The following is a 27961-nucleotide window of genomic DNA, read 5'->3' as shown; positions in this document are numbered from 1 at the left end:
ATTTTCTCAGGTATGTAGTCTTACACGTCAATAATTAATTGGATGTTTTAAACTTTGGTAAGAAATCCGTAAGAAGATTTTCCAAACAACATTTTCAAGCAATTAAGGAAATATTTCAACGGTTATTTTTTTTTATGTATTTATTACATTAAAAATGTCATGAGATTATTGTGTTTTTTATTTAAAAAAAAAAAAAATAGTTTCATAACATTAAATGAACCTATATAAATAAGGAAATAGGCTAATGTGTTTGATTAAATAAATCACACATCCCATCCTTTTTACAAACACTCTAATTCCGATCAATCATGTCTGATGCAAACACTAACATTGAAAACCTTATGAGTGATCTTGTGAAAGAGATAGATGTTTTGTCAATTGAATACAAGGCAAAAACTCTTGTCATATTTAACCCCAACAATGACAAAGAACAAAGTGAGAAGGCTATGGAATTAGAGAATTTGTTTAAGGAAAAACAAATTGAAATGCTTCGAGAAAAGCTCCTCATGTTGAAAGAGAAAAATCATCGACTCAAGATGGAAAACTTGTTCACTTCACTCGGAAAGGGGACAACAAAAATGAAAGATCTATCATTGGAAGAGTCACGAGGTATTGCTGCCTTTGGTAAAATGAAGTTGGAGGAAGTTGATGCAGAGATTGCCAAAAGGACGGCTAAAACTAATCCAAACAAATGTTAAGAATGATGTTGCTTTGTTTCATGCATCTTAAAATATATATGCTCATTTCTTGCGGAAAATGTATGAATTAAAATTGAAATAAAGTTTATGTTTCTAAAGTTTATCTATTTTTTAATTTTATTATCTGTTCAATTAAAGCTTAGCATTCGCAACTCAACTCTCATGCTATATTATCTTGTTACTGTCGTCATAGTAGCACATGACTTTTTATTTTTTATTTTTATTCAAATCAATCAAATTTCAACTTTATGACCAATATATGAATTTTTGATGTGTAAAGTTACAAAATATATGCGTGTGTTAGACATGTAGTTTTTGATATAACAACCAACAATCCCTTTAATTATATAACATATACAGAATACCCTTTATATCAAACAGATATATATAGGGTCAAATCTTAGTTATTAAAAATATTCGTCTTGACGATATCAAACAATTTTGGGTGTATTCACACACAAAACACGTCTTCACATACATCACATGTTTTACGTTATTGGTGTTGTGCATGTCTAGCATGTGATGTGTCCGTAGTTTATGCTAATTAATACTTTCTCTGTTTTATTTCTTATTTTGTCATTATACCATTTGAATTGAGCACAAAGCGTAAGTTTTTTTTTTTTTGGGAAACCTCACAAAGCATAAGTTTAAGAAATGAATAATGTAACAAAAATGCCCATGTGACTAGAAACAATGGGAAAAGATTAAAAATTCAAAAGTGAGGTAACAAGGGTAAATATAAAACGAAAGGGGAATTTAATGAGTATTTGAGGTGTGAACACAAACAAAAAGAGTATAAAGTATATTGCTTGCTTATTATAGAAATGGTGCGATTAATATGCAAATTACTTAAAGAAAACTGTTGTGATTTAAAAAATAAGTAGAGGAAGATTAACTAATACATACATTCAAGTGTACCACATACACTTTCTCGATCAAAAACCCACTCGGCCACTCATTGTGCACATACCAGTTAAGCTTATTTTATTATTCAATATTTCGGTTTTTGAAAATGATGCATTGCATAATGTTTTGTTATTAAATTTAAAAACACTTCTTAATTTTTTTTCTTTTGTTTGTATTTTTGTGTAAATTATAACATGTAATAATATGATTTGATTCAATTGTTAAGTCTCTAACATTAAACTCTAAGATCAATGGATTGAGACAAAAGAGAGAGAGTGCTACATGATATATGAATTTGCAATTGCTTAACAACATTATTCTTAAAAATATTTTTACATTGCTTAAGAGCTTGATACATTAATTTGCTTAAGTTAAAGCCTAGGTACAACAACCTTTTTTTTTTGTCCTTTTCCTTTTTAGTATTATTCCTAACAAACGCTACTTACATACGGAGCGAGTAACATTTTAACAAATTTAGTTTTATCTGCATAAAAATCTACACCGATAAAGTTTTGCATATAAAAAAACAAACATAATATTCATTTGGTGTGTGACGTGTCCATTATTTTGCAATTCTAGATAGTAACCTATATGGGTGCAATATGTACACTTTCCCAAAGATCCACATAAAACTGTACTTCCTATGTTTATTTTTAATATTACATGTAGAGGTGATCAACTACGGCCCGATCCGATAAAAATGCCAGGTTTGAACAAGCAAAAACCACCTTTTAAGTTAAAATCCCAAACCCGATATGAAAAAATAAATCCGCTACTTTTTACGGGTATGACATTTGATGTTAATGCCCGATCCAACTCGAATTTTTGGTCACCTCTAGTTACATGGTGAGAACAAAACATAATTATTTGGTAATTTAATTGATTGGGGTAGATGGGATAGTTTATTGATGAAAAAATAAAGATTTGAGAGGAAAGATTTAAGAATAATTGTTAAAAATAGGAAAATACAATAATAATAATAATAATAATAATAATAATAATAATAATAATAAATAAATAAATAAATAAATAAAGATTTGACAGGGTCTTCTCGTTTTGACACAATCTGGGCTATCTGACTTTGTTTCTGGACGGATTGTGGCTGATGCAGCTAATGGAAGCGGGTCAAATATGAATCTAGTTGTCGCGCAATTGGATATGGATTCCTTCCCTTCTCATTTTCTTCACTTAGGGAATTAAACAAGGACATCGTTGCGTTGCTGAAGCGGGTTCAGAAGTTCTCGACGACTCAGGACATTGGGGCTCGTACTGCTGCTCATATTTTTACTAGGATAGGTTTCTCTATAGCTAGAGGATTGAGGACCTAGATTGTATCTCGGCTTCCCACTAATTTTCTATAGGTTGTATAAAAATATCTTTTTTTGAGATATAATAATAATAATAATAATAATAATAATAATAATAATAATAATAATAATAATAATAATAATAATGATAATAATAATCTATGTTAATATTTAAAGGGAACTCCATTTTTTGGTTGGGAATTTTTGCTTTGCCAAAATTACCCTTTTAATAAAGGTACAAATAAATTTTTTTTGGGAAATTCTCCTTGGTGAACTCCAACTTTTTAATTTTCTAAGTGGTAAACGTTTTTAAATTTTATTATTAATGGTAAACCTAAATTTTTTATATTAATTCAACTACAACATTAATGATAAATTTTAACTAGACATTTAACCATAATTAGTTTTTTTTTTTTTTTACATTTAGTTTAGAAATAGTTTTTTTTAAAAAAAAAAAAAAACTCTTTCCCATTTCCTCCACCGCCGCCCGCCGAGCCCTAATCGCATCTCAAACCACCACGAAAACCAGCGCCTTTCCCCGACAAACCCCCTCCTCTATGAGCTGACCACGAAAACCCTAAAACCCACCTAAAACCACCGGTAAACTGAAATCCGTTTCCTGGGTTTGGTTTCAAAACCCTAAACGGGTTTGGGTATTTTCTGGTGTTTTAGGGTGGTTTTTAGGGTTTGCGGATGGCGAACAGGGGAGGGGGTCGTCGGGGAAGGGAATCGGTTTTGTGGTGGCTAGTGTAACACCCCTAAATCTCCCTCTACGAAAATACTAGTATAATACGTATAATTATACCGTAGAGATAGACTTAGGCGTATTACCGCCGCGTGATTACGCAAGGCTACTCAAAATACTTAACTCAATAACAAAACTTGCAGCGAAAACTCAACTTTCTTTTATTAATACTTATAAAAATAGTAACATTGTTATGAGTACTTAAAATAAAGACGAGACCAACGTTCCTAAACTAGGTGAAGCAAATCTCGGGACTCCCATATGCTCATTCATGACTCCACCTGAAAATAGTCAATACTGCTTACCATTACGGTAAACAGGGCGAACCAAAACAAATAAGAAATACGGATTAGCAAATTATGCTAAGTACAATAAGTGCAAGATAATGTAAACTCAATTTATTTGCAAACATGCTTTTGAAATCAATTCCATCATTCCAATAATTTAACCAATAATTCCAACTCAAAATTCTAAAACCAATTTCAATAATCAATATCACTAGTCAATTCACTAAACCAATTCCTCTTTAAAATCCAATTTCTTTAAAACCAATTCCTTTATTAAGAACCAATTTCTTTTAATCCAATTCCTCACCCAAGTGTACACACCCCCAAGCTAGTCTCTTTATATTACAATGCTATTCTTGAGGAAAGACCCGATCATACAAACTCCAAGGCCTTATCAATAAACCAAATCCGCATAGTAGGATTACCAACAAGCTTATAAAGCATAATAATAATAATTCAATTGTTCAATAAATCCTTTTAATATCCAATAAATTCCAATATAATTCAAACTCCTTTTTAATAATTCCACACACTTTCAAAATCAAAACCTTTTAAATAGATACTTGAGAATAAAATCTCATATTAATAACTTTTCAAAATCAATAACTCTTCCTTGAAAACCCTTTTATTTAATTCAACAAACCTTTTAAAATCAATTCCTTTATTTAAACATGATAAGTAATTCAAACCATTCAAAACATGATTTAAAAATCAATCATTCAAAATACTTTTATTAAAACAAATTAAATATTAAAATCAATACCTCCAACATAATTCAAATCAATTTAATTCAATCACCAATAAAATCATATAAAACATGTTATTCAAACCAATTACTTTCAAAGGTATCTAGCCACCTAAACGTACCTTGATCCTTGCTAGAAAAACCACACAAAAAGAACCTCAAGAACCTTGATTTCGAATATCAGTCAACACTTCGCACTTTCAAAGTTCAATCACGAATACACCTTGCAAATAATATAACCATAAGGTTATCACAACATAAACTCAAATCTAATGTGTATGGACTATAAAACTCTTTTAAAATAATACTTTAATATAAAATTATAGCTTTGAAATAGGTATTTGTATTTTAGAAAACTAACCATGAAGAAGATAAAAGAATATGATTAAAGAGAATTGAATTTTCGTTAGAAAGAATAGGCAGAACTTGCAGAGGTCATAACTCTTTCAATATAACTCCGAATTGGATGATTCTTGAGCCTAAGCTCAAGGATTTTTTGAGAGAAACAATTTTCCGTGAAATAGCAAAACCCCAAAACTGAACAGAAGTGTCCGAAAACTGTTTTCAAAGGTATACGGGATAATATTTGTATGAAAAAAGGAGAAGAAAAGTATGAAAAGGTTTAGGGAAAAGAAGAAGAAGAAGAGAGAAGAAGAGAATTGGATTTTTGGTGTGAAGAATATCAGAGGTATGAAGGGGTATTTATAGGCTAGCTCATGCAAAAATTATGGCAAGAGAATGTCGGAAAAATTATGGTAAAAAGAATTAAGGAATTACTTGGAGAAGAGAATGAAAGAAATATGGAAAGTTTTGATATTAAGGTGATTGTGTATAACAAAAATATGGAAGGTATGTTGTCATGAAAAATAAAATGGCAAGGAAGATTACTCGAGGAATAATCAAGAGAAATAAAAGATAGGAAAATAAGATGATCAAATCTTTGTGAGATGGAAAAATAAAATTAAGGAAAATAAGAGATTTTGAGGAGATAATTGAAAATACAATTTACCAAAATAAATCACCAAAAATCCATCATGGTGGCCGAAAATTTGAGCTTTCCTAAGCTCATATTTTCGGACCTCCCTTTAGATATTTAGGGAATTAATTTGCTAGTTTTAAGGAATTAAAAATAATTGTGTAAATAATATTCATAAACTTTTACATACCCCCAGTTTACAATAAATTTATTGTAAATCGGCGGCGCTTGCACGTGTACGAGTTTATTTTATTTTATTTTAATTTTAATTTCTATAATAGAACACGTGAAAATCAAAGAGCTCGAAGTTAAACATCGCAGAATAACAATGGAGGAGAGAGAAAGTGAGAAAACGTAGAGAGAAAACGCGAATTCGAGTACCTTGAGGCTGGAGATGCAAATTGAAACTCCATTGTTAGGTGATTTTGAGAACTCGGATTCTTCTGTCGAAATCGATTTAAATCGATTGATTATAGAAAATCAAGTGGTTCCTCGTAAATCAATTGATTCAAATTCAGCACAAACATCAAAACCAAATAAAACGGAAGGTAATTTCGATACAATCAACCTTCTAATTAATCAAAAGTTACCGTTTCTTTCCACAAAAAGTACCCATTTCATGCATAAAAGTTACCCTTTCTACCCACAAAAGATACTTTTTTCATTCATAAAAGTTACCCTTTTTACCCACAAAAAGTACCCTTTTCATTCATAAAAGTTACTCTTTTTACCCTCAAAAGTACCCTTTTTATTCATAAAAGTTACCCAATCTACCACAAAAGGTATCCTATTCATGCATAAAAGTTACTCTTTCTATCCACAAAAGATACCTTTTTATGCTCAAAAGTCACCCATTTTATACAAAAAAGTGATCCATAAAAAAACTGAATTCAACCTTCAGCATCTAACGACTTCTTTGTACTCTGATCTTCTACACCATTGCAGAACAAACACTACAAAATACGAAAACAAAAACAAAATAAAAAAAAAGTTATCAAACCTTCATTACAAAACGTTGAACATGAGAAAAACATTCTCCATTACAATCTTCAATAGGACACATTTTCACTTCAACTTTTTTCTTTTTCAAAGATTTTTTATCCACCAATTGAGTTGATTCTAGTAAAAAAAATTAACATGAGAAAGAAAAAAAGAAAAAAAAAAAGGAGAAGAAGTAAGATGAAAATGCAATGAAGAGGAGAGAGAGGATAAGGAGATTATAATTGAATAAAGACCAAAAATAAACTCATAGAAAAGAAAAGAGGAGAGAGAAAAAAATCAAAAAGAGCTTTAGGGGAAGAGGAAAGAATCAGAAAGAGGTAAATAAAAAAGTAAAAAAATCCCAAAACCTGACACGTGAGAAGAGGACAATGATTCCTCCAATTGGGCCACTCCATACAATAAGTATTGTACACCGGCCTTTTTTAAAAATTTACCAAAAACTTTTGCATGCCCCCGGTTTACAATAATTTTATTGTACATCGAACATTTTTTGAAAAATGACCCTTTTTACTTACAAAAGTGACCCTTTTTTTTTTACAAAAGTGACCCATATTTTCATAAAAGTGACCCTTTTTTTTTTCATAAAAGTGACCCTTTTTTTATACAAAAGTGACCTATATTTTTACAAAAGTGACCTTTTTTTTCTTCACAAAGTGACCCTTTTTTTCCGCAAAAGTGACCCTTTTTTCCGCAAAAGTGTTCTTTTTTTTCATAAAAGTGACCCTTTTTTTTCACAAAAGTGACTTTTTTCCTAAAAACAGAGTATCAAAATCAATAAAAATAAACACAAACGCATGCAAAAGTATACTTGATTGATGTCGTATGCTTAACGAAATAATGACAATTAACTTAGCTTGTTTCTGAAATTGGGGCTTGAATAGGGAGCTTCTCCTTCTTTAGCTTGTTTCTGAAACAGAGTATCGACGCAAAATCGGGGCAGAACAATTCCTTATTGAATTCTTTTACAGTTTATTCCTGCTTCAATAGGACATGAGGGGATTTTAAAATCAAGATTTTATAATTTCTTTGGATTGATAACTAATGTCCTTTCTAGGCAAAAATTTGAGATGACGATCTACAAGGAACAATAGATCGGAGTTCAGCCGGATTATTGGGAGATGCTAAGGGAGTTCTACAGTGGCGCGGCAGCTGGGAGTGGCGATAGGGTTGGTGGTTTGGCGGTGGGTGTTTTTTCGGCGGTGGGTGTTTTTTCGGCGGTGGGTGTTTTTCTCGGCGGTGGTCCGGCTGACTTTGGCGGTGACTCCATTGCTTAGAGTTGATGAAGTTACATGCCCAGCCCGATTTACACTAATTTAGTGTAAACCGGATGTTATTAAATATTTGTATTGTATAAAATAACTAATTAAGAAAATACCAATTATTCACTAAATAAATTCACTAAGAAAATCAGATTTTCTACACTAAGAAAATCAGATTTTCTACACTTAGAAAATCCAAAAACCATAGCTTATTATTTAGGAAATTCGGACCTCCTAATTAAATAATTAAAATATAACTTTGATTAGTTAAAATATCTGAAATATATATAAATAATCCGGTTTTTAAAATAAAATTTATGGATAATAAATCTTATCCAAAATCCAAAAATAATAATTGAGTTTTTAAGATACTTTTGGCGCCAAAATTCAAATATCATTTTGGCTCCAAAATTCAAATAGTAAAATAAATTACTAAAATACCCATTTTAAGAGAATATCAATTAATTAAATAATTAGAAATACGTTTCAAAAATAGGGGTATTACAGCTAGACTGGTCGACGGTGGGGCGGCGTTGGGTGGGGGAAATGGGAAGGGTCGAAAAGGGGAAAGAGAGGAGGTGGGGATGGGGGAGTCGGGGCATCACTGGCGGGATTGGGGGAGGTCGGGCATTGCTAGGGAATGAAGGTCGGCGCACCGAGGATGTGGATCGCAGCGTTGGTGGGGTGGGGGTGGGGGAGAGGCGTTGGTGGGGGTGGGGGAGTGGTGCATGAGGTTGATTGGAAATTGATTTTTGGAAATTTTGTCACCAACTACCAATTAAATCACGTGTTTTGAAAACAACTACCTATTAAATTTTTTTTAAAAGAACTACCACAAAGTTATAAAAGGCTTAAATAGCACTACCACTGTAACAATTTTGGCTAGAATCTTCGACATTTGAGTCTCACTTTTTACCACTTTTAACCTTTATGAAGAGTAATTTAGTCAATTTAGATGGTTATTTTATGAGATAAAGGTGAAAAATGGAACCTATATGCCGAATATTCTAGTTAGAATTATTAGTGTGGTAGTGTTACTTAAAATTTTTACAACTTTGTAGTAGTTCTTTAAAAAAAATAAAATAATAGGTAGTTGTTTTCAAAACGCACGCTTTAATTGGTACTTCTTGACAAAATGTCTTTGATTTTTTTTAATTTAAAAAATAACAAACTAACTATAGTTAAGGATTTTCATTAAAATAACAGTTATCAATGGTAATCAATAATTTAGGTTTACCATTGACAATTAAATTTTAAAAAGTTTACCACTTAGAAAATAAAAAAGTTGGAGTTCACCAAAGAGAATTTCCCAAAATTTTTTGTGAAAAAATAAAAGAAAACCGCTACAAACTTTACGTTCAATTTTACATTTCTAGTTTTCTATTAACTATTTTTTTAAAAAAAAATAATTAGTTTACCCCACGTACAAAAATTGTTTTTTAGTTTTTTGGAATACAAATAACTATTGTATCTTTTATCATGCATATAGATTATATTTTTAAAATATAAATTTCTTAAAAAAATAATCATATTTTTTTGAAACAAATCAATCTATCTATATCTTTTTAACCATGGAAAGTTTTTAAAATTAGGAACAAAATCTACTTACCGTTGAATAAAATATCGATCTCAGTTGTTCATCCCTACTAAATTACTACTCTGTAATAAAAATACCGACCAATACCATCTCCCAACAATAACAGTACCCCTTAATTTTAACCCACCCCCCTTTTTTTCTCTCCTCCATCTCTTCATAAATTATATTTCATTAATTCTATGTATCTATTATTTTTCATTAAGTTCCCTAACCTCTTATCTTTAAACAAAAATGTATTATTTTGTCTAATTATAAACGTTAAGTGTCAGCCTACCATAAGTAAAAATCATCGGCTCTATCAAGTAGTCATTTATTTTTTTGAGTTTAATTTAATTGTTTTCATGAGATTGATTATCATGATATTGGTTGAATATGTATGGATTGCTTATATATTGTTTGATGGTTACATCATCAATTCTACTATGTTGGAAGATTCCTAGTTCATGAAAGTTCATTTTTTGATGATTGGCATTATATTCACAAAGGTAAATCATCTACCGCAATTCAATTCTTGGTTAATTTACATTTTTTCTTGGATGAATTGGGTTTGTTGTCCCATTTTTATTTATTTATTTATTTATTTATTTATTTTTGCATCATTCTTATGAAGACCACATATTCCACTGTATAATTAATATGTTACATTTGAGCGAGGTCTTTCGGGTCATTTTTAACATTTTTTTCCGTATTTTGTTAGTAATTTAAAGTTGTAGATGAATCAAGTTCATCAAATATGTATGCTACAATAGTTGTAAAATTGAGTTGTTATAGATAGATTTTAGGATAAAGTCTAATGATGTAAGTTTTTTTTTTTTTATTTTTTTTATTTAATGTAGAACCAAGTTCATCAAATATGTATGTTACAATGGTTGTAAAATTGAGTTGTAAGATTTTAGGACAATGTAGTTATAGTTCAAGAAATGCTACACTCAATGAGGTTTAAGAAGGGTAAAGTTGGTTGGATGGCGGTGAAAATAGACTTTGAAAAGGCATATGATCGACTCCGTTGGAGTTTTATTTTAGAGTCATTGCTTGAACTTCGTCTCCTTCAAGCCATGGTGGATATTGTGATGAATTGTATTACCTCGGCTAAGTTGCAAATTTTGTGGAATGGTGAACCTTTGGAGGCCTTTTCTCCGAGTAGAGGTATTAGACAAGGGGATCCGCTCTCCCCTTACATTTATGTGATTTGTATGGAGAGGTTGGCTCACTAATTGAGCATGAAGTTAGGGTGGGAGGGTGGAAACCGGCAAGAGCAAGTAGAAAGGGTCCGGATATTTCTCACTTGGCCTTTGCGGACGATTTGATCCTCTTGTGTGAAGCTTTGGTAGAGCAAGCCGAGTGTATGAAGCGATGTCTAGACAGATTTTGCCATGCCTCTGGTAGTAAAGTTAGTTTTGAGAAATCTTGTGTTTTTTTCTCGGAAAATACTAACATTGAATTTCGGCTTGCAATTTGCGAGACCTTAAATATGCCAGTCACTGACGATTTGGGGAGGTATCTCGGTGTTCCCATGATCAATGGGAGAACTTCGAAATCAGATTACCAGTATTTAATTGATCAGGTGAACTCCAAATTGGCAGGTTGGAAAGCTAAAACTTTGTCGTTGGCAGGAAGGGCTACATTAGCTCAATCTTGTTTATCTTCGATCCCTTTGTATACTATGCAAACCACTAAGATCCCAAGGGCTACTTGTGATGAGATTGACAGGAAAACTCGTAGATTTTTATGGGGTGGTGATGATGAGCATAGAAGTATTCATCTTGTTGCTTGGGAAAATGTATCCAAACCCAAATTGGAGGGTGGTTTGGGTATTCGATCCATGATACAAGCCAATGCTCCATTTTTTGCTAAGTTAGGGTGGAGGGTGCTTACGGAACCTCAAGCTCTATGGGCATGAGTGCTACGCAATAAGTATTGTGAGGGGCGTTGTGATGTTAATGTGTTCAAGGAGAAATCGAATTCCTCTAATGTGTGGAAGGGTATTGTGACTAATATTGACATTCTAAAGAAAGGTGTTAGTATGACCATTGGTAATGGAAAGAAAACCCTTTTTTGGAGGGATAGGTGGGCTTCTAAAGTGCCACTGATTGAGAAATCTGACCCCGTTCCTCCTGCTGATCTTCAAGAGGCTACGGTGAATGAATTCTGGGATCCAAATACAGGGTGGAGACTTGATCTATTTGCTGAATTCCTACCTAATAGTGTTCTGGAAGAATTGGCTTCTTTTGAAGTTGTTGAAGATGATAGTGCTATGGACGAAGTCTACTGGAATGGTGCAACATCGGGTGGGTTTACTATTAGTTATGCCATCGATATCATTAGGAATTCAACACCTTTTAGTGATGAGCAGAGACAGACTTGGAAGTGTGTTTGGAGAGCCCTGGTCCCTCAGAGGATATGCATGTTTATTTGGCTTGTGATGCATGATAGAATCATGTCTAATATGAACAGATTTTTGCGCAAGCTTACTGGTGATCCAAGGTGCCATGTATATGGTATGGCCGAGGAAAATACTAATCATATTTTGCGCGAGTGCCCTATAGCTATAACCATCTGGATGCAGCTTGGTTTGGGCGTCTCTAGTTTGGATGCGGATATGTCTTGTAATGACTGGATTTTATTCAACATTGGTAGTATCTCTTATGAGGTGGGTGAGCAGCAAGCTATTGTGTTTGCCATCACTATTTGGTGGCAGTAGCGATGGCGAAATGAAAGAGTCTTTGCAAGGGAGGCCAACATTCCCATAGATCAAGTGGCATTTATCATGGCTAGGGTGGGTGATGTTAAACGAGCCTTGGACAGACCTTTATCGAGGAGTGCTGCTGGAGTGAATAGGCGCAAAGAGGTGTTTATCCGATGGGAAGTCCCTAGAGTTGGGTGGGTAAAACTCAATACGGATGGGGCCTCTAAAGGCAACCCGAGGAGGCTGGAGCTGGTGGCCGGGATAATTCGTAGTTTTGATGGTGAAATTCTCGAAATATTTGCTTCTCACTGTGGTGTGTGTTTGAATACTAAGGCCGAGTTGCTTGGGGTGCTTAGGGAACTTGTTGTGGCTTGGAATGCAGGGCATTGAAGGGTGCAACTAGCTGTTGATTCGGAGGTGGTGGTTCGTTTCTTAGTGGAGGATTGTCCTCCACACTCTCCATATATTCATCTTATTCGGAAGTGTAAATCGCTTGTTTTGCGTCAAGGTTGGGAAGTGACGGTGAGTCATTGCTATAGGGAGGCTAACCAAGCGACTAATTGGTTGGCTAACTATGGTGTCAACTCTGACCAAAAGCTGGTGATCTTTGAGGCGGTCCCTTCGGACCTTCGGGCCTTTATTGGAGGACATGTGTGGAGTTGCTCGTGCAAGACTCGTGCCGAGGGATAAGGCCTAGCCGGGCTGGTTTCGAGTAGTTTTGTTTTTTTGTAGCTTTTCTTTAATCTTCTGTTTTTCTTTTGCTTTTGCTTTCCTGTTTTTTTCTTTGTGTTGCTACCTCTTTGGGGCTTGCCCCTCTCTTTCACCACAAAAAAAATAAATAGATTTTAGGATAAGGTCTAATGATGTAAGTTTTTTTGGGGCAAATTAATGTAGTTTTTGTTAATTGTAATTTGTAATGTATAAGAGTATAAGATTAAAAATATTATAAATTATTAAATTATTTTAGTTTTAGGCAATTTAATTCAATTAATATAGTACTTATTATATAAAATGAGAAGATAAATATCTTTCTTTGTTATAGTGAATGGGTAAAGAGGTAATTTTTTCCATATATATAGTGTGGTCATTTGGGTAGTGAGATAATTTTTTTTTCTTGCTATATAGTGAGTTATGAGTCAAACAGAGAAAATTAATATACGAGTAAAATAAGGTATTGAAACAATGTCATTTATGCATGCCAAGTAATATATAAACCTTTAAATTAAAAAAAAGTATAGACATTTTTATAAGAAAAAATGAGTCAAGTAAAAGCAAAAGTAATCATGTACGCTTTGCGTGCGTCTCTAAGCTTGTAATAATAATAATAACATATGATCCGTAGTCGTTTTGAAGTGTTATACCTTGAAAAAACGCTCGTTTAAAAAAAGTGTAACACTTAAATTCTATGTAAAAAAAAAGTTATGTTTTTTAATAATTTGATTCAATCTAAACTTACTCATATCAAATGAAGTTGTGTTTAATTTAAAATAATGTGTAACCTAATTTTTATAATATCTATCATTACAAATTAATGATATATATAGCGGGAAAATCCGCACATAAAATAATACGGAGTACCCCGTATAATATATCAAAAGTTATTTTTCTTGGTATGATATAATTTAAAGTAAATTTATTAACATTGTTTATAATTCAATTGCATACCTATATATATATATATATATATGTAAGTGGTAGAATCCTTGTCAGTAATTAATACAGTAATAATCTAGATCATGTTCCAGCAACTCCTTTCCCCATGTATGTCTCGTGAATTCGTGATCCTTAAGTTCAAAACAAAACAAAACAAAACAAAACAAACGTCTCTATTTCACATTCCTATGCACCCATCCTACTAAACTCTGTATTCCAACCCCTCTCTCCTCACTCAAAAACAATTATATACGCCGACAATTCAAAAATAACAAAATTACACATCAATCAGTGTTATCGATACTTGCATAATCCATTCAATTTCGCATTTTCTTAACCTCCAATTCTTTCTCCTCGAGTTTTCCGAACCTTAAAAAAAAAAAAAAAAAAAAGCAAATTCCCCAAAGTGATCAGAAAATAAACAGGCAGAAATGTACAAAAACACGCTGCCCATCATAATTCTACTCCTAACGGCGACCTCCGCCGTCGCCGACGATTTGATAACATGTTCAGAAATCGTGCCGATGCGAAACCGCTACGATAAGATATCGATAACGGATTTCGGCGGTGTCGGTGACGGTAAGACGGTGAATACCAAGGCATTTAGGGAGGCAATATATAGGATAGAGCATTTGGGAAGAATTGGGGGTGCGTTGTTGTATATACCGCCGGGTGTGTATTTAACTGAAAGGTTTAACTTGACTAGCCATATGACTCTTTACTTGGCTAGTGGTGCTGTCATCAAAGCTACCCAGGTACTTACTTGATTGTTCGTCTCAAATTAGTTACTCCATTTTGTTTTCGTACTTTGGTATCGTATACATTAGAACAAATTTAACAATATCCAACACATTAACATGTGTTTTGTACATTAGCTTTGAAAAGTCGAATGGAACAATTATTTTGAAATCGAGGGGTAACTCATTTGTGTTATTGTACAATGTGTGACTTACATGGGTTTAATTTGAAATTTGAAATTTGAATGTGGGGTAATGGAGTAGCATTTTGGTTGATAAATATCAATTCTTTAGTTCCATTACCAAATATTTAGATTTTATTGGGAACAGAATGCTCTATATAATAATGTAAAGTTGGAGTTGAGGGAATTGAATGGTTCATGTAATTGATATAGAATAATTGACTCGAACTTAAAATGAAAATGTGAAAAATAAGTTAGATCAAGGCATTGTAGAGTGGAATCCGTACTTGGTATATAGGAAGACAACGTATAATTTAATTCATTGCTTTATGAATTGATTTTTGTTGGATTATGGTCCTTCAAAAAGTAACAGGACTTATGGTTTTGTTATGATGAATTTCTTTTTGTTCTAGACGTTTATGTTATTGGATGTCATGATCAAATAAATGGAACACGAATTACTAGTAATGGGAATTCATTGAAAGTCTTAAAGCCGCATTTTATAGATGTCACAAAGTCTTATGATGGCAATGTAGCATTATTTACTAAAACTTGACTTCCAGGAGGTGGGATTACTGAATATGGGGTAATTGTTGTAGGTTCAGTCTTTAATTATGATTAAGACATTGAGGTTCAAATTCTTTTGTATGGTCCTCATGTGTTCTTGGTACATACTGCTAGAGATACTGAGGGTTGGTGGGTCAATTGAAGGGAATGCTTCCATGTGCCTTGCTTATTGGTTTTTAGCAGGGGAGAAAAGGATAATTGATCATTCCATTAGCCATTAGGTCTGTATGCATCGGTCAGGGTTATGTCTATGATACTTATGTTACTCACTCATTCTCGTATTGATATGTCACATTTGAATAATGTGGTCAAGCTTTGATCATTAATATCCTTTCATATGCTACTTGAAAAATCTTATAAAAAAATGTGATTGATATTGCCATTTGATGATTTAGCTTGTTCTTGTTGCTTGGTTATCTTCCTTGATAGCTTAAAGTAGCTGACTGGTAATTCATATCATTATCATATACATAGTACTATAGTTTTAACACTTATTTACGTAGTTAACATAATTTATTATTTGCTACATAGAATATGTAGAGCACTTTTGTTTGAAAAAAAAATAATAGAGTATGTAGACAATGTATTTGTGGCCCCTTATAATGCCAAGATATTCCTTTGCAGTGATCAAAGGCAGTTTTCAGTAGTATTTGCTACTTTGCTTTGTGATAAAGTAACAAAATGCTCAATTTTGGTTCAGCCTTTCTCATAGAATTTTTGGCAATAAGACCTTTTCCTTTGCCCTTCTTAGTGCTTCTATCTTTTTTTTTTTTTTCAGCTGACCCACCATTATTCGTAACTTGCCAAGAAGAAATAATCATACATCTGCTGGCATAGTGATAGATGTGGCGTTATACAACAACTATATTGAAAGTTTTTATGCTGTAAATCATTATGTCCCAAAAGGCTTGATTATCAGATATAATGCAAATTTTGACTTACAAAACTAATTGACTTTTCAAAAGTTTATGATGTGTTGTGTGACTCCTAACCTATCATGATTCCAATTTGGTATCCTTGAGTTTGATTATTCTAACCATTTGTTTACACGAGGCTTAAAAAAGGAGTTAAAGAAGAAATAGGCTTTAAAATTACGATGGTTCATTACTTAGTTGTCTTGAAATTGAACACTGATTTTGGATTATGTTATAAGTGAAACCCCGGCCTAACGTGTTTTTTTAAATTTCAACTGAGCTTAGCTGTCCTATTTCTCATGTCTCTTATAGAACACAAGAACATGTTCAGCTCTCCTCCAAACAGTAATGTTGTACAACTGCTTCTCCTTTGTGGTCTAGTCCTTTCCTTATCCGTGCCTTTTGTCTTTGCTCTCTGTTGAGCTTTTGATTCTAATTTGTGAACCCGGGTGATCTGGGAAAATAACTCATGTGGATAGTCTGCCTGTTATTGAGATTCATACACCTTTTAGTGCTTAATGTCTATTTAAAGTCCAGATAACACCGGTTTAAGACAAGGACCATGTAACACCACGATAAAACCTGCTGCTCAGGGTTGCACTTTAAGAGTTATGCATAAGCTTTGAAGGATTTAAACTTATATGGCAGAAGCAGTTCATTTTATATCCATCCCTAACACAACTTTGATGCTGCATAACTTGTTTTAATTTGTAGTCCTATGCATCAGGATACTTCAACTTGGCCACTAGCTGATCCATTGCCTTCTTATGGAAGAGGGAGGGAGCGGGAGGGAGGGAGGTACATGAGCTTCATCCTAGGGGACGGGGTCCAAGATGTCATAAGTACTGGTGAGTTCAAAAGATCCACTCAGTCATGGATAAATATGTTTTGCAAAACTTCCCTGTCTTAATGTCCCCTGATAATTTGGTATTTACAGGTGAGAATGGAACAATTGATGGTCAAGGAGACATTTGGTGGAACTTATGGAGAAAAAGGACTCTTCAATATACCAGACCACATCTTATAGAATTCATGAATTCCAAAGACATCATTATTTCTAATTTGATATTAAAAAATTCTCCATTTTGGAATGTTCACCCTGTCTACTGCAGGTAGATATTGCTGTCTCCTATGCTAGAGCATGCTAAACATTTAGTCAGCCATTGATTTGTGTCATACTTGAATAAGCACCAAATAGCTTTAAATTTTTTTATTAAAAGTAAAACAAATTGATGGACTCCTTAATAAATAGCCATTGTCATGGCTGTGATGATCAGAATTTTCTGGCTCAGGCCTTTGGATAATAACACTGTAGGAATTGCTAGGAATTGGTCTGCAGTCTGCATGAGTCATCAGTTTTGATAGGATGGGCATGAGTATATTAATTTCTTGTACTTGTTGGAGTTGGAAAGACAATTTGAAATCTTATCGTAGTAGAGCAGATAAATCACTACTTTGTTCATGATAGTGGTAGCATGTATTTTCAACTCTGCCATGATAGACTACTATCACTTGTTGCAAGCTAACTTGATTCTCATTTGGTTTTCTCAGCAATGTTGTTGTTCGATACGTGACTATTTTGGCTCCACCTGACTCTCCCAATACTGATGGTGTTGATCCAGGTACTTGTCAAATTTTGCAATAAAATCTTCATTCCATGCGACATACTGTGTTACACATAAAATTTATATAATCTGAATTATGAAAACACAATGGGCACTAGTATGATACTTTGTAGTATTTAACTATCCATAGAATGTGATGTCCCTGATGCGACATACTCTTCTATGCAACGTGCCTGGTATCAGATATTCCTCTGTATTATGTTACTCTGTATCCAACTATCCATAGAACGTGATATGTGTTACTCTGTATTATGTTATTTCTTGATGTGATATGCCTGGTATCAGATATTCCTCCTAGACAATATACTTCATATTAGACATGAAATGAGATAATTTGGCAACATTGAGAGTATGTATAGACTTGCAATATCATGTTATCACCTGATCATCACTGGTGTTGGGCTGTTCTAAGTAAATCTACTTATAACTGTTTTTGACTTAAATATAGCTATCTCTGCAGCGTGCGTGTCTTCTGTTTCATAAAATCCCGATCAGCAACCTATCATCCCCTCCCAAGTGGGCTAATGAGTCTACCTAAGCCATTGGCTTGAATAAAATAAAGCTCTCAGTCCTGCTAGCTTATGCTTCCGTAAAGTGTGGGTTGAATAATAAAAAGGGTAAGGAAGGGAGAGGAGAAGCTGTTTAGCACTTACCTTCAAAAGGATTAAGGGAAGGGGTTTTGGTAAAAAAAAGGGGATAATGGATCCTAATTTCCCTCCAATAGTCCCAATCCCTGTTGCCCTTTCCATTCTATTTTTAAACATAGATTCTTAACTCTCCTTCCTCCTTTTCCCAACACATTCTTTCAGCCAAGTGTGCTATTGATGTCTCTTCTTGACAAATTCACTTTATCTCAGTTGCTCATGTTCTTATGGGTCCAGCATGTGTGTGGTAATGGGCCAAGTTTATAACAGACCATTGCTCTTCATGTATCCACTGTTGTGCACCTGTGTTTCATCTTGGATAGTTTAGGTAGTTTTTTTGCTGTAAAAAATTTGACATAAGCAATTTAGTCCCCAACAACAGTAACTTCCTTTAAACATACTCCGTTCTATTTTTTCTTTCTATTTTCTAAGCCTCCTGACTTCCGATCAAGCTAGTTTCCTACAAATTGTTCTATACATATCTACTTATCTAGGTATGATAACAGTATGATGGCATCTGCACAATCCAGTATACTAAGTCAGTTTGCTTGATTTTTCAATCAGATTCAAGCTCCAATGTCTGCATTGAAGACATGTACATTTCTAATGGTGATGATATGATAGCCATAAAGAGTGGGTGGGATGAGTATGGACTTGCTTTTGGTCGCCGTAGCTCGGACATCACCATTCGTAGGATAACCGGATCATCGCCATTTGCTGGCATTGCTATTGGTAGCGAGATGTCTGGTGGTGTGGAGAATGTGTTGGCTGAACATATAAACCTTTTCAATATGGGAGTTGGCATACATTTAAAGACCAATTTTGGAAGAGGAGGGTACATAAGAAACATAACTCTCTCTAATGTATACATTGAAAATGCCCGAAAAGGCATCAAGATTGCTGGTGATGTTGGTGACCATCCAGATGACAAGTTTGATCCAAAAGCTCTCCCTGTTATTCGGGATATCAAAATGAAGAGCATATGGGGCGAGAAGATTTTGCAGCCCGGACTGGTGAAAGGAATAAAAAATGCCCCGTTTATTAACATCTGTCTTTCTGATATCAACCTTAATGGCCCTTTTAAAGCGAGAACGAGACCATGGGAGTGTTCTGATGTCAAGGGATCTTCTCTAAAGGTTAGCCCATGGCCTTGCTCTGAACTAATTGGCTCTCTTGATGGCACCTGTTTCACTCACACTTGAGTTCAGCTGCATGTTTTTGTTGTATTTTAAGGGAGACTTCGAGTCTCTAAATATAGAAATGAACACTACTTCTTTATTACTCATTAGTCTTGCAGTATAATGTATTTATTATGTAATATACTTTATTCATGTGCTTCCATTTTAAATTCTTTGATCCTGTTACAAGACTTGCAACTAGGAAGCCTTTTTTTTTCCCCAAATTTGAGGCTACTAGTCCTATCATTTATTTTGTTGCTGTAATTATTAGCTAATTAGATTTAATTAATTGTGGTTTTTTTTTTTGGTATTCATTTAATAGTTACTAGGTTAATCCCGTGCGATGCACGGTTTAAATAATTAAAAACTTATTTGTATGTGTGTAATATAAATATTTTAAGCAAAACATAATAAATTGTGATCGATCCCTTTAGTTAGATTAATTAAGATAAAAAATATTCTAATTAACTTCATAGTTATAATAAAATTTTTAAAATAGCATTCGTTTTTGATTCATTATAAAAAATTTGAAGAATTGATATAGAGGGGAAAAAAAATCCAAACTCTACTATCACTAATAAATTGTGTAATTAGTCATTTTACTAATAAATTGTGTAATTAGTCATTTTAGTCATATAATCTTTTAGAAAAATGTATAATTAATCAATAATTTTTAAATATTAGCTTTGTTATATAATCTTTTAGAAAAATGTATAATTAATCAATAATTTTTAAATATTAGCTTTGTTTTGAAAAGAGAGAGAGAGAGAGAGAGAGAGAGAGAGAGAGAGAGAGAGAGAGAGAGAGAGAGAGAGAGAGAGAGAATGATGTCACAAATAGTTTAGGAGGGAAAATTTTTTATAAGAAGGTGACATGTATATAATGGTGATGTTAGCGATAATTAATTTAGTATTAGTTATAGATTAAATATTGAAAATGCTATACATAGCCCTTAGGGCTACATATAAGCATTAAATTTACACTTGAAAATCGTAAAAAGTTAAGAAATCATAAAAATATAGACATTAATTACACTGATTTACGAGTGTTTTTGTCATGAATTCCTAATTTTATACAATTTCCAAAAGTGTATTTAATGCTTATATATAGCCCGTAGGGCTATATATATCATTACCCATTAAATATAGTTTTCAGCTTTTTTCAGTATTAGCCTAGTTTATAAAATGATTATTTAGAATTACCTCTCCAACAAACCAACCAACCTCCTGCCCCACTACAATACATCCGTACCCCCACCTCCGCCCAACCCAGCCCTCTACCTTATCGGCGCTGCCCCATTTCCCCTCCCCCTTGCCGGAGTAGCAGGAACATCTGAAGGCTCAATTGCCGTTGGCTCGGCCCTACTCAAGATCAACAATAGAATCTAAGGCCCGTGCTATGGGGACAAACCCGATTGGGCCAGTGCCACTAGCATTAGTCTTACCGGAAAATTTGGTAAGAAAATGGAAAAAATGTGGTTCGAGATCGGCGTTTCAAGGGAAAGAGGGAGGGTTGGCGTAGACACATAAAGGAAGGGCGGTCCGACGTCGGCTAGGGGTTGGGGGCGGGGTGGCGCCAACGGGGAGGAGGGGTCTGGGTTGCAGTTGGGGGAGAGTGGTGGTGTTTTTGTTGTTAATTACGGGCAAATACAAGTTTATCTGCCACATTAACAAATTTTGTTAATCTGGTGGATATTTCTATAAATATATTCAAAAAGCGTGGTCATTTATTTTGTACTTTTTTACAACTATCCAATTATTGCTTACAACTTGCATTTAGCAAATTACGCATGTATCCCTCAACTAGTACATGAAAAGACGCATGTATCCCTCAACTAGTACATGAAAAGACGCTTATACCCCATATAAACAAATCTTGTTTATCTGAAAGATAAACTGGGCACGGCTCATTAATTACTCTGTATTTTTTAAGTGTTAATTATAAATTAGAAGGAAAAAAAAAAAAAGTAATCAACGCCTGCCTTCAACCTAGCTAGAATCACCCAAAAAAAAAGTAGCCATGTGTATTAGGAGTTGTGAAACTCATAATACATATAAAATATTTACTAAAAGCATGAGAAAGAATAAAAAACCATAAATGAACAAATTTAGAAGGAGTTTATGTGGAAGAAATGGAGCAGTTATTATAGGATAGTTATGATAAGTTTTTTTAAAAAAAATAATTTTTAATTGTAGATAAGAGATTAGAGTGGTAATTTTGCAAATTGAGAAGAGCATTTTGGGAAAAAGCAAATTTATCACCCAAGAAGCTCTTTCTCTTTATATAGTAGTATAGATAGATTAAGTAGGCTTAATTAGTTCCTAAAATCATAATAATATTTTTTTACAAAAAAAATTAATTTAAACCAATTAGAAAACACCACGTGGCATAAGAAACCAGTTACCGGAAATTGGTGACTTGTTGGGACCATTTGAAGCAAATTCGAGTTAAGATTCGGATTATTAAAAAATAATCGAAAGTTGGGATTATTTTTGGGCGAATCAAGTAAAGTTGGGATTATTCCAATCAATTTTCCTAAAATATAATTAATACAAATCTTAATATTTTTTTGGTTTATTTTCACTTTTAGCATTTAATACTTATATTTTTATATGTATTAAGCTATTTTATTAAACATAAATATTTTTTTTTTATTTATTTTACTAACTAGATACATTCAACCTATTTTTTTTTTAATATATATATTTAGTTCAATATATGTGGGTAATCGGGTTCCCAACCGGTTCCGGTTCCAAAAAATTGAGAATTGGAATTGGAACCGATTGCAACCGGGTCCTTAAATTATTATCCGGAATTGGAACTATCGGGTCCAATCCCAATTCCGGACCCCTCGATTCCTAACCGATTTTGGTTCCGATTCCGGGTACCCGGAATTTTTGCTCACCCCTAGTAGAAATAACCAAGCTATGTCGGAATACCATTGATTTGCCACGGGTTGTTGCGACAGAGGAAGAGGCGATGCCATCATCATGCATCCACGATATAGGCCGGTGGTTGCATTAATCCTCATAGGGAAATAAAAATCCTACCTCAGCTTCAATGGAGGAGTGGAGGAGAGAAAGCTCAGACGAAGATAACAACGGAGATGAGAGAGAATGGGAGGAGAGAGAGGAAAGCTGAGATATCAGGAGCAAATGAGTGGAAGAGAGGAAAAACCGGAGAAAATTATTTGCTTACTCAACAAATGAAGACCTAATGCAATACACCAAATGAATTTCAAGGCTTCAAGGCAGTAAGTTTTTTGCCACCAATTGTACAATGAACTTCATGGACTATGATATGTCTATTTTATATAGTATTTTATCCCCGTCCCTTGGTCATAATTGGTAGTGTTTTTGGCTCTTTAGAGCCACTTTTATTGCTAATTGGTGTTTTCTAGTGTTTTCGTAATTTTGGTTGAGTTTTGTAGGGAATTGCACATTTGGAGCATTTTCCCGGGATTATTTAGAGCGACTACGAGAATTGGAGGAGCACGACCACTTTTCGTAGCCCAAGGCTGGTTAGAGTCATCAAACCAGTGATTAAGGGATCGACTTTGAAGATCCCGAGGCATTGGACCGAGTGATTTAAGCCCCAAGGAGGATATTTGGTTTGGGCCAAGTTACAAGCCTAAGCAAGAAGTTCAATGTGCCCAAGTGGCCTTGCCCGGCCAAAGAGGTCTCGTCCGAAGGAGCGCCCGGCCGGGCGGGGCGGAAGAAGAAAAGAAGTCCTTTGCCCGAGCTCGCGCCCGGCCGGGCGCGAGAGAAGACCTATGATGCAAAAAGGCGGGCCCGATCGGGCGAGAGGACGCCCGACAGGGCGTCTGTCTCTGAAGAAGGTTTAGGCGTCGTTTAGTTTGTTTAAATTTAGGATTTTCTTGCTTAATATAAATACGTTTTCGTTAAGCAAGTTTAGTACTTCTTTTAGCTTTTCTCTTAGACTTTCTTTCTCTACTTAGTTTTATTTCCTCTCTAATTTTCTATCTCTACGACTATATACTTTGTTCTTGATTCAACTCTTTACTTCCGATTACTTTGGTAACGATTTCTTCTCCTTTAATTTCAGTAATTTATTCTCTTTCTTTCATCATGTCTTGTTTAATTGCTTTGATTAGTTTAGATTTAAATTATGTGTGAGTAGGTTTTTTTTCTAGGGTTTGTGGGATCCATAAATAATATGAAGGGGTAATTTATTGTTGTTGATTATCAATGCTTAATTAATTTCCTATTGATTGATTTAATGCTATGCAACTAGACTTGCGTAGGTCTTTTATGTATGAGTTTAGCAATATTGATTCGAAATTCGAGAGATGAGAATTGATATTTAGGCTTAGTTTCAATAGGCGGACTAATTTATAAATGGTTAAGCCGAGATTCGAGAGATGAGATTTAATACCGGTAAATTAACTCTGTGATTGTAATACGTAGCGAAAGCCCTTTAGGATCTGATTAATTGATGCATTGATGATTGATTATTATGTTTTACCTTGGAATATTGTTTATTGGTGAACCAATGCCCTATGTCTTTTATTCATTGATTTTCTCTATTCTTATTCTTCCCTACTTTTACTCTCCTTAGTTTAGATTCCTTTCACCATAATATTATTTTGTTACTTGATAATTTAGATTGCTTTAATTAATTAGGAATAGAAAGACCAGTTTCCCTGTGGATTCGACCCTACTTCTTTATTTACTTTAGTTAGAGGATTTAGGTAATACTTTTGATTAGGTGATACGACTTTAGCCTGTCAGACTATACACTCAAATCACTATTGCTCAATTTTTTTTTTTTTTTTTACCAAGCTTCTACTTTTTAATGGGATAAGATTAAGAGAATGTAAATTATATTTGTTCCATAGTAAGAAGGCAAAAAGACCATAATTTGCTTACAACACTTCTTGTACAATGCCCTCTGCTTTGTTAATCCAACCCTTCATTTTCCCAAACTGTATTAACTTATGTTGAAACTACAAAAGTTATATCCTCGGATTTGCCATATATTATTCCGTCCTTAGATCCATCTCTTGAGTTGTATGAAAGCTCCATCACCTTAGACATATATCTGTTTATCAGGATCTTATCACATACCCTCTCCATCCCCCGATCTTTCACCATCCATTATCGTCTTCACTCAATATTTTTTTGACAAAACCATTATCCTATATGAGATATCATTACAAACACCGCTAGTAAATTGACAGTTCACAAAGACAAGAAATCTTTCATTTAGGAAATTTTTTAACTTTTATATCATCATCACTTTAACTACTATAACAACAGAAAGGATTACAAATTGTTTCTCATATCACAGATTTTTGGGTTTGGGATTTGAAATGAGACAAATACAATTGTGATAGAAGTTTCAATCCACAATATTCAATTTAGCATTTATACTAAAAGGAGTATAGCCAAGTTATGACCAAGGCTAAACTCAAACACACAATCACAAAATGTAAAAAATTAAACTCGGGGTCTGAACCACCATGACATAATCTAAACTGTTTCCCCCTCTCATCATCGCTACCATTGTTTCCACCTCTTCCTCGTCCCTCTCCAAATCTACCGCACATTCTGACGTTGACGCAATTTCACTCCCCCCTTCCATAAATTACGAAGTAAAACCTGTAGTCATACGAGCAATATTACTGAGATCAACATCATCTCTAAGAGGAACTTTTTTTTTTGAAACAAGAATTTTTAATATAGATGCACTTCTAATTTTTAATGAAGCGTTTGTTGAGGACAGAACAACCTCGGTAACCTTTCAATTTTATTTTTGCTTCGGTTTAATTCACTCCAAATCAAGTCATCTAAGCTAAAGTAACATCAACCCACTAATTTATATTGAATTATATAATATGGGATATATGATATTAAAAGTTGAAAAAGTTTATTATGCAAAACACACATATTTATATGTGCAATATATATACAATATACAATATATAATATATAATATGTAAATGCATTTGTGTTTAGGATTTTAAGTTATTATGAAAGTTTATATAAATGTCGTTTATATTAATAATTTAGGAAAATAAAACACACACACACACATATATATATATAATCCACTGGCTTGATTGCTATTATATGAAAGGAAGAAGACTTGATGAGTTTCAGGTGCCTAGCAAAATCACACTAAAAGAATAAATGCTGCACATTCTCATTCTCTTTTTGGCAAAGGACACAGGTGGGATCACACTACAAATGACAAAGAATCATCCTATCATATATCGTTTTTATATGAGTCTCACTCTGAGGCGGAGGAGGTGTCTCGCTAGATTGCTCTTCTGATTGGTTCTCTCCAATAAAGACGTTGCGAGCTGTTGAGCCGCATACCTCACATGTCGTATTGCTTCTTAATGTGAACCACTTTTCAGCACAGTTTACATGGACTATAGACATATCCCCTTTACATGAGCAACCTAATTGAAAGAAATTAAACTCAGGGTCTGACCCACCATGACATATTCTACTTTGTATTCCCCATAGGAGAAACCAGAGAGGAAAGCAGGAAGCTGAGAAACGAGGGAGGGACGCAGAAAGCTCAAACCTCCTCCTCATCCCTCTCCAAATCTACCACACATTCCGACGCTGACGCAATATCACCCCCTTCCATAAATTACGAAGTAAAACTTGTAGTCATACGAACAATATCATTGAGATCAACATCATCTCCAAGAGGACTTTTTTTTTTTTTTTTTTTTTTTTTTTTTAAAAAAAAAAAAAAAAACAAGAACTTTTAATATAATGTCCTTCTAACTTTATCTAAGATCAATATCGCTAACAGTTTCAAGAAAAAAGAACAAAAACAAATCCAGAACACGCCAAACTTACAAGGAGGGATTAAACAAGTAGAACCTTTCTTTGCTATTTCTAGCATTTTGACAACTTGAGCCTAATTCAATTACTTGGTATCGGAGTGAATTAGTGGCTTGATGATATTAATTTAGATTTAGATAACTTGACATTGGAGTGAATTAAACCAAAGCAAAAATAAAATTGAAAGTTTACCGAGGTGACTAGCTTTGTTCTGTTCTCAGCAAACGCTTCATCCATTTCCTGTCAAAAGCTCCAACATCACGACGCCGAAGCTATTAAAATTCCCTTTTGCCGTTTCTTTGCTTGTGGTAATGATGAGTCTATTTTATACATATTTTTATTTCCCGTCCCATAGTCATATTTGTGCTTATTTGAGCTCTACAGAGCTATTTTTATTACTAATATACGTTTTCTAGTGTTTTTGTAGAGTTGATATTATTTTGTAGGAATTTGCATATTTATGATAATTCATGAGCTTATGAAGCCACTACGAAGATATTGAAGTTTGATCGTATATTATGACTGTATATTTGTAAACCAAGACCGAACTAAATAAATTTAGTTTGATGAATAAGGGCTCAATTAGAGAAGAATGGTTCACAATATTGTTACGGATTAACGGACCAAACACTGTAGAGAACTTGGACTCAAGTCAAGAAAGCCCAAGTCCAAGGAAAAGCAAAGCAGCCCAATTCGCTGCCTTTTTGACCGGACCTGATTTAGCGGACTAATGGCCCAATTGGGTGAAGCACTTCAAGTTTTAAGTGTTGGGGCGTGATATTTGAACGGGCCCAAATTCTTATGGGCTGTCTTGTTTTTGAGGTCTCCAAATCATTTGGGCGGTGGGTAGGGCTGAAACTAATTCGGTTTAAAACCGAACCGAACCACAAACCAAATCGAATTAGAAATACGGTGCGGTTTTTTTTTTTTTCTAATATGGTTTGGTTTGGTTTCAAAAAAAAGAAAATTTCGATTTTTGGTTTGGTTTCGGTTTCAAGCTTTGAAAAACCGAAAAACCGAAATCCAAATCGAAATTTCGGCCCATGCCCAAATATAACCTAGCCCAATTCTGTTTTCACCGTATATAAATTAAAAAAAAACCCTAATCTATCATTCCTCTCAGCCTCTCTTACTCTCTCAATTCAATGCTCACTCTCACTCCTTCACTAGGCTCACTCCACCGGCGTCCGACAGTCACCGTCCATCGGCGTCCGTCCTCTCAAATCAAAAGCCCAAAGGTATGCTTCCTGTTGGTTGTTGCTATTAATCTTTATCGATATTCGCTAATTTCAAATGTTCAATTACTTGAAATTTTACTAATTCAATTGCTTATATTCAATTCAAATGTTCAATTTATATATTATAGGCTATTGATGTTCTGCTGCTGCTGCTCGCCTATTTGTTGTTTCTGCTGCTAACTTTCTGGCCT

At 33.9% G+C, this 27961-nt stretch overlaps 1 protein-coding gene across 1 annotated transcript; it reads left to right on the top strand.

The window, feature by feature from the left end:
- Positions 1 to 14061: 14061 nt before the first annotated feature.
- On the top strand, positions 14062 to 19920 carry LOC145569210 (putative polygalacturonase). Its single transcript, XM_081628564.1, has 5 exons — positions 14062 to 14616; positions 16989 to 17109; positions 17199 to 17373; positions 17813 to 17883; positions 19095 to 19920. The coding sequence occupies exons 1-5, from the start codon at positions 14293 to 14295 to the stop codon at positions 19730 to 19732; spliced, it is 1329 nt and encodes a 442-aa protein (XP_081484690.1). The 5' UTR covers positions 14062 to 14292; the 3' UTR covers positions 19733 to 19920.
- Positions 19921 to 27961: the final 8041 nt, after the last annotated feature.

The sequence above is a fragment of the Chenopodium album genome, chromosome 11 (genome assembly GCF_948465745.1).
Source record: "Chenopodium album chromosome 11, dcCheAlbu1.1, whole genome shotgun sequence".
NCBI classification, from domain to species: Eukaryota; Viridiplantae; Streptophyta; class Magnoliopsida; order Caryophyllales; family Amaranthaceae; genus Chenopodium; species Chenopodium album.
The sequence above is the reverse complement of the archived record's forward strand: the minus strand, read 5'-3'. Positions and strand labels throughout refer to the sequence as shown.